At 45.5% G+C, this 13,583-nt stretch overlaps 2 protein-coding genes across 6 annotated transcripts in view; one reads left to right on the forward strand and one right to left on the reverse strand.

Moving 5' to 3' along the window:
* LOC106605082 (WD and tetratricopeptide repeats protein 1) overlaps positions 1-1,886 on the reverse strand; it is a 17,679-nt gene extending 15,793 nt beyond the window's left edge. The window contains exon 1 of the mRNA XM_014200366.2: positions 1,748-1,886. The gene's annotated coding sequence lies outside the window, so the exon portion shown is untranslated. The remainder of the gene's footprint in view (positions 1-1,747) is intronic.
* LOC106605081 (centrosomal protein of 85 kDa) lies at positions 1,887-13,314 on the forward strand. 5 transcript variants are annotated; one of them, XM_014200361.2, is made up of 14 exons: positions 1,887-2,662; positions 3,731-3,788; positions 4,408-4,539; positions 7,462-8,258; positions 8,505-8,632; positions 9,065-9,176; positions 9,306-9,485; positions 9,711-9,863; positions 10,055-10,209; positions 10,352-10,469; positions 10,623-10,673; positions 10,786-10,893; positions 11,233-11,476; positions 12,000-13,314. In XM_014200361.2, the coding sequence occupies exons 2-14, from the start codon at positions 3,749-3,751 to the stop codon at positions 12,161-12,163; spliced, it is 2,382 nt and encodes a 793-aa protein (XP_014055836.1). In that variant the 5' UTR covers positions 1,887-2,662; positions 3,731-3,748; the 3' UTR covers positions 12,164-13,314. The 5 variants fall into 5 exon arrangements, with proteins under 5 accessions (XP_014055836.1, XP_014055834.1, XP_014055838.1 ...); XM_014200359.2 differs by having other exon boundaries at positions 3,735-3,788; XM_014200363.2 differs by lacking the exon at positions 4,408-4,539.
* Positions 13,315-13,583: the final 269 nt, after the last annotated feature.

The raw sequence follows: 13,583 nt of genomic DNA on the forward strand, positions 1-13,583 counted from the left end.
ATGGCTACCCAGACTATTTGCATTGTCGTCGTCCCCCCCCCCCCACAACCCCTCTTTTACGCTGCTGCTACTCTCTGTTAATCATATATGCATAGTCACTTTAACCATACCTACATCGCTAGTTATTTTTTTACTGTTGTTTTTATTTCTTTACTTATCTATTGTTCACTTAATACCTATTTTTTTTACTTTAAAATCCCACTGTTGATTAGGGCCTGTAAGTAAGCATTTCACTGCACGTGTCAAATAAACTTTGATTTGAAATGGTATTTCATTACTCTCAATCATGATATTACTGTATGTCAGTGAGACTGGTCCAGTGGCATGGACAATCGTCCCATAAAGTGGAAAGCCCCTGTAGACATTCACTAGTGCTCACCGTTGTATCAACATTATGATATCAGATCAGTGCAGATGAGGACAGGAAGCGGTTTTAGAGTATTGACATTTTGAAATGGAGAAGCAAAGAACTCAGCTTCGCAGAAGTCACAGGTGAACCTTGCTGCTGTGCAATTAACATAACAACCAAAGAGGTAGTGCTGAATTTCCCCAAACTTCTTTGCAACTTCTATTTATTACAGCTGGTGGTCTGTCTTGGTGAGGCAAAGTGTTCAGTTCACAAGCTGGAGACAGGCATCCAAGGGTAAGCACCCATTCTATGGATGTTCAACTTCTTTCTTAGAGAAATTCTGAATGTGAGATTTATCCCTTGGCAAAGCTTGGCACAGAGGCTTCTTCTACACACTCTGAGGAAGGCATAGCAGCCAAAATACGTACGTATGTGGTTTTAATTATCCTTGTGGACATGACAAGATCATAAAGGCATTAACTTACACAAAAAATGAGGAGTGACACGGTATTTCTTCAAATATGAACATTTTATCACGAGTCATCCAAAGACTATCTTCAAAATGTTTTGTACACCTGTTTTCACCCAGGCAGCACTCTCCGCCTCTAATTCTATGATCGATTTGTTGTGACATAAACTGAAACTTGGAACAAAGTGTGCTTTTTTCTTCTTCTGTGTATGTCAGAAAGTCAATGCCATGGTTCTGGAGATTGTGTGGAGACTATTGTCACCAGTGCAGTGGAGTCTGTGTCTTCTATCCCTTCTGCTTCCCATAGTATCAATGATATGTGCGATCCGTTCAAAAAGGTAATACTTCTTCCTGTATTATGGCCCTTTATGAGCATTTTTTTAGGTATTGCTGACATCCTGTCTGCATTCTTCCGTTAGTAGAAAGACGTCCAGGTTGTCATTGGCTGAAATGGGACCGATCTCTGGTGAAAGGGTCAGTGTACAAAATACCTGGGAATGTACCATTCACCTTACCAATTCATTTACATTACCATTGACTGTTGTTTGTGGATGTCCTACTCCAGAAAATAGTACAACTTAACGTAAAGCTGGAATTCAAATGTATGGAATAATCAAACTGAACTGAAAGCAATGGCTCCCTCTGCTAATACCTATATGATTGCTCATTGCAGCCCCCAGATTCAATTGAGGTCACAACCTCAGAACTAAGGAAGAACATCATTGGACCAGCATCCTCAAAAAGAAAGTCAACCCAGTCCCAAAGAGAACACAGAGGTCAGAGTCAGTTGTTCATTACACTTGGAGTTGGACATGTTTCCCCACATCACACTCAGCTCACTGTTTATGTTTCACTCTATGCAGGGTCTTTCCCAGGGCAGGATACCCCAAGGTCGGTGAAGAAGGCTTTGAGGCAGTTGCCTCCCTTACCTGAGCTAGAGAAGAGCAGTGTCCGACGACACAGCAGCTACACTGGGTCCGTAGTGTATGACGTTGTCGCCACAGAGGTTTGTAATCCATGGCCCACTACAGACAACAAGGCTTCTCAACAACAGACAGCAGATGGCAGCAACCACCTGGAGGAGGTAGATGAAAAGGGGGAAGTTCCGTTCCCTGTCTATGCCACAGTCAACAAAACCAAAGTTTGCTCGAACTCATCAAGACGTTCACCACTGTATGCCAAAGTGAACAAGACTAGCCCCCGGACTGTGAAATCTTAACTACTGTTCTGCAGTGACTGATAATAAGTCAACACTGTGACTGACATGTCCTCCAAATGCTAAATAGTCTACTGTGTTTTATGCCAACAGTTTATTTGAGATAATTGCTTCAAATGCCAATCTGATTCTTGTAAACGGATGGCAAGTGTAATCCAATAGATAACAAGAGTAAAAAGTATCACTCAGAGTCAAATGCATAAATTCGTTTAGTTCTTTCTGAAATGTTAATATGCGTATGTTTCTTATGTTGTTTCTCAGGCCCACAACGCTACAAAGACACAGAAATGACTTCTGTTGTAATTTACTTGAGTCTCAAGACAATAAATTAAGTTTGTTTGCTCTATGTTCAATAATTCTACTGCACAATCTACCAATTCTATCATAATCAGATCAAAGGACTACGCCAGACAAATGGAACGTTCCCATGTTTCCCATCTATTTTAAAATGGGCAGGACTCTGAAGTTGCTAGCAGCTTGTAGTGTTGTTAAGAGTCAAATCAGAGACGGTTAGCTAGCTGAACTCTAGAACAGCAGCTGGCAGAGGAGAACGAATTCTTGACCCGAAATTACACATGTGCTAATCTCGGCACACTCAAGGAGTTCATTTTCGAGTATTGCAGAAAAGGTAGGTTTAGGTGACGAAGTTCTGTTTCGCTGTCGCTATGTGTTGCAAACGTTACTGATAGTTAATGTTATGTCTTTAACGCAATTTAGCTAACGTTCGACTTTGTATTGAGCTGGCTAGCTAATATTTGCTAGGCTGTACAGCCTACTAGCTTATCTAGCTAACTTGTTTAATAAACAGCTAAAACACAATAGACATTTTAAGTTAGCTAGCCATCGACTTTATATTATAGTTGCGTTAGGTAGGTAACAGTAGGTAGTTAGCTAGTTAAAGTTAGGGTCCATGTTATTCCTTCCCCCCATTGAAGTTAACATTTTACAATGGTTAAAATAAGGGTTATGGTATGGTTTACTGTATGCACGTCCCAAGGATTCCGGATAGCACTGACCGTGTTCGCTATGTAACGTTATTTAGCTAACCAATAGACCAATATCTAACTGGCGTAAACTATATAGAAAGCGAGATATGTGTGGCGAATTTAATAATCTGTGTGGCGAACTAACGTCAACTGGAATATGAGATCATCAGCTGATGTTGACACTGAGTGTTTCTGATATAACTGTAGCATCCCCCTCGCTCTCTTGGCTCTTAAATTCAGTTTAGACTCTCTCACACCCCTCCATTAAACCACTCAAGCCCTCGTTATGTAATTTCGAGTTGCGTGTTCTTGCCAGCACAGTTGATCTGTGTCTGCCCAGAAATACTCACTGAAATTCCTGATGTTCCTCTGTTGCTGTGGCTCTACTTTGTAGTCTCTTGAGCAATTGCTGTGTTATTATATAACAAAGGGGAGGGAAGGGCTTGTGTTTTGTTCCTTCCTATACTTTTCTCTCACTGTTCTGCACATCACATTGCTCTAGGGCTAGAACATTTGTCCACTCAAGGAGCAGCTTCAGCAGGACACAACGTTTTGAAACGTCCAGATATAAATATGCTATGTAGAACAAACATGCATCTCCAACATGTAGAACAAGGAGTCATGTTGACTCTATTTATGGCATTTCTATCTGCAACTGAATGTGGCCCAGAACTTCACACAGATGTTCATATTATCACTCTCTTTTCTTGACAGGTGACGTGAGTGGAATGACCACCTCACAGAGATACCTGGAGTCTAAGATGACAGGTAAAGCTTCCCAGTCTAAACAGTTTGTGCCTATATTATGACATTTTGGTGTTTGGCAGGTTTTTTCCCGGCTGTTCGTGCACACCACATTTTTTTTCTTGAGGCAAGTTCAAGTTTGGTAGCAAGAGTCTACTCCCCTTCGTTGGTGATTGGTCAACAGTACTACTCCAAGTAGGAGTGTTTGTCATTCAACCAGAGTCTACTAGTTTTCATGCAAAAAAATTCACTTGAGAAATACTGCACCCCACAAAAAAAATGCATAACTAAGATGTCCTCGGCAAAAACGTCAAAATGAATGACAGTTTTCTTGATTTATCTTAGATTAATAAAGACTATTTTGAGGAAGGGTTTCTGGCAATGTTGCTACGGTGGCTCAAGTGGGACAAACAACAATATTGCCTTCTCGTTTTTATTTTATTTTTAAGCAGAGGTCTTTAGGGAGTATGAGAACACACTGTCGCTTCGCCTAACCAAGTTCTGCTTGGAGCAAACAGAACCTATGTAGCTGTGCGGGTGCCTTTAGCCTCATCAAAATGAAGAGGGGGGGGGAAGGAAAACACTGTTAGTGTCACCTTGTGGATGTTGGTTGTGCTTTTCGCACATCATGTATGCGTTCCAGCTGGGTTTCCTGACATGGAGTGGCAGACGCCAGCTGTGTCTGAGAAGTTCCAGAGCCGCTTTGGCCGCCGGCCTGGGACAGCGGACAGTGGGGACACGGGGCTAGGCGCCACCCCATCTGACAGCACAGAAGGTGAGAACGTAGTCCCCCCCCCTGCTCTGACTTCCTGTCGTGTACTACCACAACACCCATGCTTATTATGCAACATGTCGTATAGCTCAGTTCTGAAACACACCCCCCCACACAGCCGTACAAACTGTACTCTATGTTCACGGCGGTGAGTAATGTTAGTTACACTGCTGATGGCTGACTAGCTCACGTGTTAAATGTGTTATAAAAGTTTGCTTTTTGTTCAGATCAGCCTCGGTGAATATCAATTTGAAATGCCTTAGTTCCAGAGATGCCAGACATTCAGAGAGTTGGAAAACAATTATCAGGTGTATGAGGTGATTATCATGTTTATTGGCCTAATCGCAATGCTGTCGTCAGGTAAGCCCAAAATCTCAAGGTATGTGTGACTCTCCAGACTTTCATTTAAGTCATTCAGCAGACGCTCTTACCCAGAGTGACTTACAGGAACAATTTGGCTGGGGGATTCGAACCAGTGGCCTTTAGGTTACTGGTCCAACAGTCTTAACCGCTAGGGTACCTGCCGCCCTACCTACCATATAAACTTCAGAGCAGTCGATGTGAATGAAAAGGAGAAATCCACAGCAGCTTGCTGTTTTCTCTCTGCGACTGTTAAGTTTGGAACAAGGGGTCGGAGGTCAGCATCCTCTATGTTGTTGCGTATAGCCTATTTATAGGCAGGGTGATGTGCTCATGATCCTTGGATGCTCAGGAGATTTACAGGGGTAGATTACATTCCTTTGCCAGGTGGCTCTGCCAACCTAATTGGGGGTTAGGGGGGGTGGAATGCTAGGACTGGATGGCTAAATGGAAACTCTGAACCCTTACCCCCCCCCCCCCCTTCTTCTTTGCTGAGTGATGCATGTAATGCTTACAGATTAGCTGCACCCGATGGGGTTTAAATTGGAACATAATTTGGGAAGTACTAGGACTGGAGGTGTATGTACTGTCCGTATGCCCAAGTGAAGGTGAGACTGGAGTGCTTTATTGGTATGTCTGTGTGTTTGCCTGTGGTAAGCCTATTTGTGAGTCTATAGTTTTTTTTTCTTCTAATAATTGGGCGTGAGTCCATTAAACTATTGTAATAACGCCATGCCATCTGCATTCACAATTGAACACTGAAAGGAGAATTGCATTTAACGAGACGCTTCTATTTGGGCTGTCAAGCAAGCTAGTGCCGCTGATACACCCATGCTGTAACTGATAATAGTGCTTAGCAACATAAGTCTTGACCCCTTCAACTCCATTCTAAACCGTCAAAGGAAATGGTCAGTGTGGACATAGTGTAGTGTCAGAGAGTTCAGAGGTCAGTCTGACAGGTCATCCTTCTGTATTGTATTTCTATTTGTGATACATTTATGTTTTGGTCACAGTTATTCCGGTACTGCTGGAGTAGCATATATTTGCTGAACTAGGTTTTGAGTGAGCTTATAAACCATTAACTGCTGGAGAATTAACTCTCAACTTCAATTCCACGTAGGCCTAGTTTGTTCTCCCTCAAAGCGTCAGAGCTGTTTGGACTTGTCCTAGCCAGACAGACTCATAAATCAGTCGAGCCTCGAGGGCACCTGCACATTTTAATTTGAAGAATGTTTTCACCGGAAGAGCCTCTGTCTTTGCCAGTGCCTTCCCGTTGTGTGCTAACTAATTTATTTTCCAATGCCTTTTCTAAGCACGGCTCTGTCCAAAATGAGGCGTGTCATTTTGGGGGGAGGTTTTTAGCCTCCCTCTCATTTGTTTTTAGTCTCGCTTTTTGGGGTGTACGCATGTGACTTGCACGGGGCGGTGGGAGAGGGCTAGGTGCTTAAATAAGCAGCCGGCACAGATCACTCCGTAACCTGAGAGTGGGGCTATAAATAGCCCTAACCTTTCCTGCCTGTGTCTGTTTGTGTGTGGTTGCTCCGAGCTCTGTACAGGGCAACCTGGCTTGGTTATTCTCTAGGACAATACTCCCTGCTGTACAAGGCCTTCCTGCCCGCGACACCACACTGCTGTCAGCCTAGAACCTTCGAGCCTCCAGAAAAAAAAAATGCATTGGAAGGAATTCGGCAACAGTATTAAACATCTTGCTGCTGCAGCTCACCCCTTCCGCTGGGCTGTTAAAAAATGTCACGTCTAATAACACGTTTATCCCAGTGTCGGACTGAGTGCCAGGTGAGCAGTACTCTGTCGGTTTCTCTTTTAAATAGCTGTAATGAAGTAGGGCTTGTGTCTGGGGTCTGCTGTCACACAGGCCTAGTTGTTGTTGTTTTTTACTAGTTTCCAGTGCTTTAAACGCAGAGTTTTCTTCATTTGGAAACTGATGTGTCTAACGGTTTCCATTTCAAAATATAGCTTTCTAGCCATTATGACGGAGTCAAAATGAGGTGCTTCTTTGGTGTGTAGTCTAATGATCTGAGGTTAGGCTATTTGCCTGTCTGTTCTTGCATGTGGTAAGGAGGTTGGTGAATGAATGGTCTTTTCTGTCGGCAATGAATAAAAGCAAACATGACTGTCTTGTTAAGATTTATTTGAATTACACTGCCCTTTTTTAAAATGCATTGGAATGGACCAGGGACATTCCCTAAGACGCATGTTCTAGTCTACTTACCAGGTCAGTCAGTACTAGTGGTGTCACCTGGGCCACCCACTGACCCCAGTCACGGTGATATGAAGCATACTACACACCATCTGAAAATAGTGTAGCTGGTGTTGGGTACGTACACCATACCAACTCTCTGTAAAGGAATCTTAAGCCAGAGATTGTTTGGAGAAAGGAATAGTTGTACTCTGTTTTCAAGGCCATTCACTGAATTCCATGCCGCCTGAGTGGCAGTTTTTGTTCACCACTTCCCAGTGAAAGCAAAGTACCTTTTATTGTTACTAAATGAATGCTGCTTCAAATTCGTACCCAACTCTAACAGTTCCTTTCTCTTCCCCTCCCAGATTTCTGCAGTTCCAGCAGCAGCCCCTCGTTCCAGCCCATCCGCAGTCAGATTCCCATCCCCACTGCCCATGTCATGCCTTCCACGGCCGGACCACCGGCCTCCAATCCCCGGCCCTGTTCCCAAGAAGATTCCCAGGCTTCTGCCGAGGCACACCGGCCCTCCTCGGGCTCCCGAACCTCCGGTGGAACCTCCAACTCGAAGTCGTCCTCCCTCTCCAAATCAGCCTCTTCACCCAACCTGGACATGGCACAAGGCGGCGCGGGGCGAGCCGACCCCACCGGGCCAAAGCCGGACTGCCTGAACCGCTACCGCAGCCTGGTGAACGGACTAGACCACTCTCTGTTCCCCTCAGGGGACCACTCTTGCATGGATGAGGGCCAGAGGTTCGACATGCCCACCATGGAGCCCACAATGAACCAATCTGCTCTGCTGGCGGGCTACTGCCCCGACTTCCGACTCAGGCTCCAGATGACCAGCCTGGGGGAGACTCCCGAGGGCAACAGGGAGGCCTACAGGGGTGCCATGGAGCACTCGTACAAGGCTCTCCCTGAGATGAGGCCAGGGGTCCCCGGAGCTCCAGACCCCTACAGCCAGAGGAGCAGCCAGCCAGGTGGAACTGGGGCTGGGTCAGCAGATGTGTACCCCAGCTCTCTGTATCTACAGACCCAGGCTCTGCTGAGGGAGGCCAAGGCCTATGAACCCATGCTGCAGGAGAGATGCAGCGAGCTGCCCAGCTGGCAACAGCAGCACAAGCAGCAGCTGGAGAGTCTCCGCATGCAAGTGGAGCAGATGCAGGTGAGCTGAGCATTTGGACCAAAGAACAGCTAGCGTTGACTGACCCCATTTCACTCTGGAGTACACATGTAGTTCTCAACATTAGACCTGCTCAAAATGCCAATGTTAGGACAACGGAAAACATTTTAATTGAGGAGTGGTTGAATGTTGCCAAATTTAGAGAAGATGACCTCCTTGGTGAAGGAGGCTGTTCGGTGTTCTTTATAGTTGAGTCGGTAATGTCCAATACGTCGTGTGTTTGCGCAGATGATGACTGCTGGAGTGGGCCAGCACCCAGCTCTCTACTCCACCCCCTCCATGCCACCAGAGGCCAGGAAGTGGGACGAGGTGCTCAAAGCCAACGAGAGCATTCTGAAGGAGCTCGCCATAGAGAGGTACACACCTATTACCTCAGGTTGAAAAGGTAACCGAACTCACTCCGGCCCTGCTTGAACAAAAGAACCAGGTGCACGACTTCGCGGTAAACCCAAGAAAGTATTCCTTACCCCAGGACACTTCAACTGGTGACTATCCAGGAATATAAGGGAAAAAGTGCCTGCATAGATCTGTTTTTTTGGGGTGGGGGGGGCAAACTGGCTTAGGTTCTGGCGTAGCACGCCTTCAGAGCCATGGTTAGGCTAAAAATAAGCCCTGATCCATGAAGACGCTCCTTTAAAGTGTCCTGGGGTAAGGGATATCTAATGCCCTACCCAGAAAAGCAAAATATTTTCTCTATTATTACAGCGGGCTGTATCAGGGGAAGTGTGTGTGTGTGTGGTATCTGACCATGTCACTGGGGTTCACTCTGGGCTGTGTTGTTGTTGTAGACAGAAGCAGCAGATGTCTCAGCTGGAGCTGCGGGAGAGCGAGCTGCAGGTCCACGGAGGCCTGCTCGGCCGCGGCGCTCCGTACGGCGACGCGTGTCTGCTCCGTCTGCAGGTGAGCTGAACACACTCGCACATCCTTTCGCATTTTTCATCTCTCTTATCCAGAGTCACACACAGACTTCAGGAGCTGATGCTGCACGACCACGGATGACCTCAAAAGTCTTCCCTGTGTGTCTTCCAGGAGGCTCAGAGGGAGAATGCCTTCCTACGGGCCCAGTTTGCAGAGCGCGGTGACTGCGCCGCCCAGGAGGAGGCAGAGCGCCGCCTCGGTGCCGTGGAGGCGGAGACGCGGCGTCTGAACGGTGCGCTGAGGGAGACCAGCGAGAGGCACGCCGAGGAGATGAAGAAGCAGGAGGAGAGGGTGAGAAGCTGAGCGTCGGGCCACAACATCCCACCGCTACATTGATGGTCCCATTGCTAATTATATAAACTGATTCCCTTTTCGAATTACACAACGTGACAGTTATTTAATGTGACTTAATAACTGGGTGGGTGTGTGTGGTGTTGCAGTCGGGAATGTTTCTATTTATAAAAAAGTGACCGTTATTCCGTACTTGACGTTGTGTGTGTGTGTGTGTGTGTGTAGATTCGCAGCCGGGACAAGCACATCAACAGCCTGAAGAAGAAGTGCCAGAAGGAGGCAGAGCAGAACCGAGAGAAGCAGCAGCGCATCGAGACTCTGGAGCGCTACCTCGCTGACCTGCCCACTATGGAGGACTACCAGGGCCAGCGCAAACAGGTCAAAACCAGCACAGACCGCATTACACACACATACCTTAGTCTCACTCAATACAACTACGTCCTACCTCGTCAACGTCCCAGGTCGTCTTTTTATTGCCGACTGGCGATGGCGTTCACTGTCTCAGGAATCACATTAATACGATGTATAAATCTTCTGATATTCGCAGCGTGTGTTGTGTGCGTTTTTAGCTGTCGGAGGTGGAGCAGCGGGCGTTCCAGCTGCAGGGCCGGGTCAGAGAGCTGGAGGTGTGTCTGGAGGAGGCTCGCTCACACATCCGGGAGAAGGACACCCAGCTGGAGGAGCAGAGACGCAGGGAGAGGGAGCTGCTCACCACTGTCACCAGGTACACACACACACACACACACACATTCTGACATGATCGCATACCAGGTGTACACACACACTCATTTTAACATGCATGCATACTCGTATAACCTACTTTGTTTGTATAATGACCTGTTTTGGTAATTAGTTGTGTGTGTCAGTTTACAAGAGCGGGTGCAGGAGGGCCTGGAGGACGGGGCAAGGTTACCCTCCCTGGATGTGGAGAAACTCCGAGGGGAGAACAGCAGCCTGAGAGAGGAACAGCAGACACTTAAAAAGGCCAGTCTTCATCTTGTTCCTTCTTTCTTGGCCTACTTCAGCTTTTGCATTTGACATTTCACCGGTACCTTACATTCTGAAATGTTGCGCTGCTTTTTGTGGCTGTCGTCTAGTGCTGGTTCTAAAACGTTCCGTTCTTCTCTCTTTCTCCAGGTCATAGAGAAGCAGCTGAGGATGATGACGAAACTGGGCACCCAGATCGTAGTACGTGATACGAATGGAATCTGTTTACACCTTGGATGATATCTCTATTAGTAACCTAATATGGTCTTACTAGCCATGCCTAACCCATATCCAACCTCTTGTGTGTGTGTAGACCCTGGAGGAGCAGGTGTCTCAGGAGGAGAGCAGCTCCCATGCTCTGAGAGAGAAGGTTTGTTCTAAAGAGCAGGGTTTGCTCCAGCTCCACACAGCCATGAAGGAGGTGAGACGCTAGGACAGGATTACACCGCTACTGGAAATAATGCTCTGTTCCATGTTCTGAGTGGAATTGTCTTGAGAACCTCCAGAACTCATGTTCTGTCCTAATGCATAAAATGATGAACTGGACAACAGGTTCAGTATTTATTTATTCATTATCCATGCACATAAGTATTGAAATTGAACCTTTTGGAGTGCTGTAACTGTCCATTTTTTTTATTTTACACGCCGTATCTATGACGATTCTCCAGCACCCAACTATTTTAGGTGTAGGAAGAACTTTGAGTTGAATATGTCGCCTATTTCTGTAATTCCTAACGGTGTGTTTTCTGCATCTTCCCAGCTGTCGGCCCAGAACCAGGAACTAACGGAGCAGAACCTGACCCTCCATGAGCGTCTGGAGGACTCGGAGAAGGTGAACCTGGACCGGACGTCGTCCTCGCTGCGGCCGGCCGGGGCCCGCCTCACCCAGCGTCTTCACGGGGAGATGGCCTCATGCCTCTGCGACCTGCGCTCCCTCTGCAACGTCCTGACCCAGCGGTCACAGGGCCGAGACCCTAACCTCTCGCTGCTGCTTGGCGTTTCCTGTGAGTGATGACCACCGCGCCGCTATAGGGTTTAGTATCATTTAAAGAAGAAAAAAAGGCTGCTGCTATTTTTCACTTAATCCTGAAACGCTTCTAATCAGTTGTAGCTTGAGCGATGGTAAAAGTCGAAGATGAATGTTTGATCAATTTAAGTGTTGCAGCCACAGAATACTTCCAGCTATATACATGTGTAACATGGTTCGTTTTTCAAGTGTTGTAATACGTTGTCGTCATACTTCCAGGTCCAGTCACCTAATCCTGAAAATGTTTGGTTATTTAAGGGGGGGTAATGTGTGTGTGTGTGTGTGTGTGTGTGTGTATATATATATATACACACACACAATTATATTAGTGTTTTTTAGGATGAATTTACCTCTGCCAGATGCCTTATGTTTTTGTGCTGAAAACCATTTGCGCTACATTTTTTGCCAATTTTGAAGACCGTTCTAAAACGAACAGGCTACATTCTGAGAAAAGAAAGTCACTTTCATAGTGTGGAGTAACTGTTTCTTCTTCTCCCCAGCTCCCCCGCCCATGGCAGAGCAGGTGGAGGACTGGCTGAGTCCTGAGGTCCTCCAGAGGAAGTTGACTGAAGCCCAGCAGCTGCGTCGTGATGTGGAGGAGCTCCGCACCACCATCTCAGACCGCTATGCCCAGGACATGGGAGAGAACTGCATTACCCAGTAGCCCCAGCTGCTAGCCTCTCTAAAACAGACTGAACAATCAGGCTAATGGGGTAAGGCTTCCATATTGGCCTTGCTTCTTCTACTCTCTTCATTGAGTATGAACTGGAATCTCATGTTGGCCCTTTGGGGAAGGAATCCTTGATCAGATCATGCATTTCAGTCAAAGGGCTTACGGTGGAAGAACTGTTTTCAAACCAGTGTGTTTTTTGATTGTATAAATGTTTTACTGATGCGTTTTTGTCTTTGTGTTGTCAAAGATGCCCTCCGCTCTTTTTATGACGCACACAGATGGGGTTGTTATCTTTTTCAAAAAATAACACTTTTTTATTATTTACATCTTCCCTCTGGGGAAATAATGTTGGATGTGGTTGACAATCAACTGAAATATTTTATTCTGTTTTTGAGTGATTCAACAGGGAATGTTACTAACCCACCATTATTTAAAATGGTACATTTGCAGCATTGAAGTCTGGCGTGTGGGTGGCGTTTAACAGTGGTAGGGCTAATACTGAAAATACATTCTGTCAGCATTATAACTGAGATATTGTTCAGAGACATCTGTCCCGTCTGTACAATTGCACAGTTAAATTTTTTCATGTTTGCAGATATCCCTCAGGTAGTGGGCTTGCTTTGATCAAAAATGTAAATTTTCTGGGCTTTTGCTGTCGTCACCAGTTAAATTTGCTAGTGGCTTTCTTTCTCAAAACGTTACTTATTTTAGTGTTTCAGCTAACAGAGCAACTCAATACATTCCTTAAACATTGCTTTGTGGGTTGTCCTCTAAGAAGAAGTTATCTCCATCACAGCTAGTTATGGGGATAACGGTCTGTGACAATGAGGACTGAAGCCATTTTACACACTCCTTAACAGTATTTGTGGTACTGGTTTGTTGGTAACGGTCTGTTCAGTCTTACAGAGCAACATACTGTAATCTAACAGGTTAGTCCTTGTGCCTACTTTGTCCTTATACACTGTGTTCACTTTGGTGCCCATATCTGTACTATGTAAATGTCTATGCCATCCGTGTGGATAGTATTATTTTATTTCCATCTAATAGCGAGAAATGTTTTGGTTTCAAATGAATAACTTAACTAATGGATGTCAGTATTTTGCCATGAAAAAGAATAATAAATGTGCCACATGACTAAACAATTACTTTCATCGAGTTTGTTTCAGTGTTCGAAGAGCAAAAAAAACAGTGGTTTAATTTATTGATGGAACGTCACGTCAAATGTTTTCCTTCAGTTGACGATCATCATGACACTAAGTTGGGACAGACATTTGGATGTCTAACATTGTCTAGATGAGACTAATGTGAGTTCTCATTTGAGCTTTAACAAAGTTGGACAAACTTGCCTTATGTCAAATATTTTGCAAAAATGTAAATGTTTATATTAAATATATTTTTATCCTTAATTGTA

Source organism: Salmo salar, chromosome ssa05, assembly GCF_905237065.1.
Source record: "Salmo salar chromosome ssa05, Ssal_v3.1, whole genome shotgun sequence".
In the NCBI taxonomy this organism is placed as follows: Eukaryota; Metazoa; Chordata; class Actinopteri; order Salmoniformes; family Salmonidae; genus Salmo; species Salmo salar.

Coding starts and splice junctions, on each gene's coding strand:
- LOC106605081 (XM_014200361.2), top strand. CDS start 3,749: ATGACCACCTCACAGAGATACCTGGAGTCTAAGATGACAG. Junction 8,259..8,504: donor TGCAAGTGGAGCAGATGCAG/GTGAGCTGAGCA, acceptor GTGTTTGCGCAG/ATGATGACTGCTGGAGTGGG. Junction 10,470..10,622: donor AACAGCAGACACTTAAAAAG/GCCAGTCTTCAT, acceptor CTCTTTCTCCAG/GTCATAGAGAAGCAGCTGAG.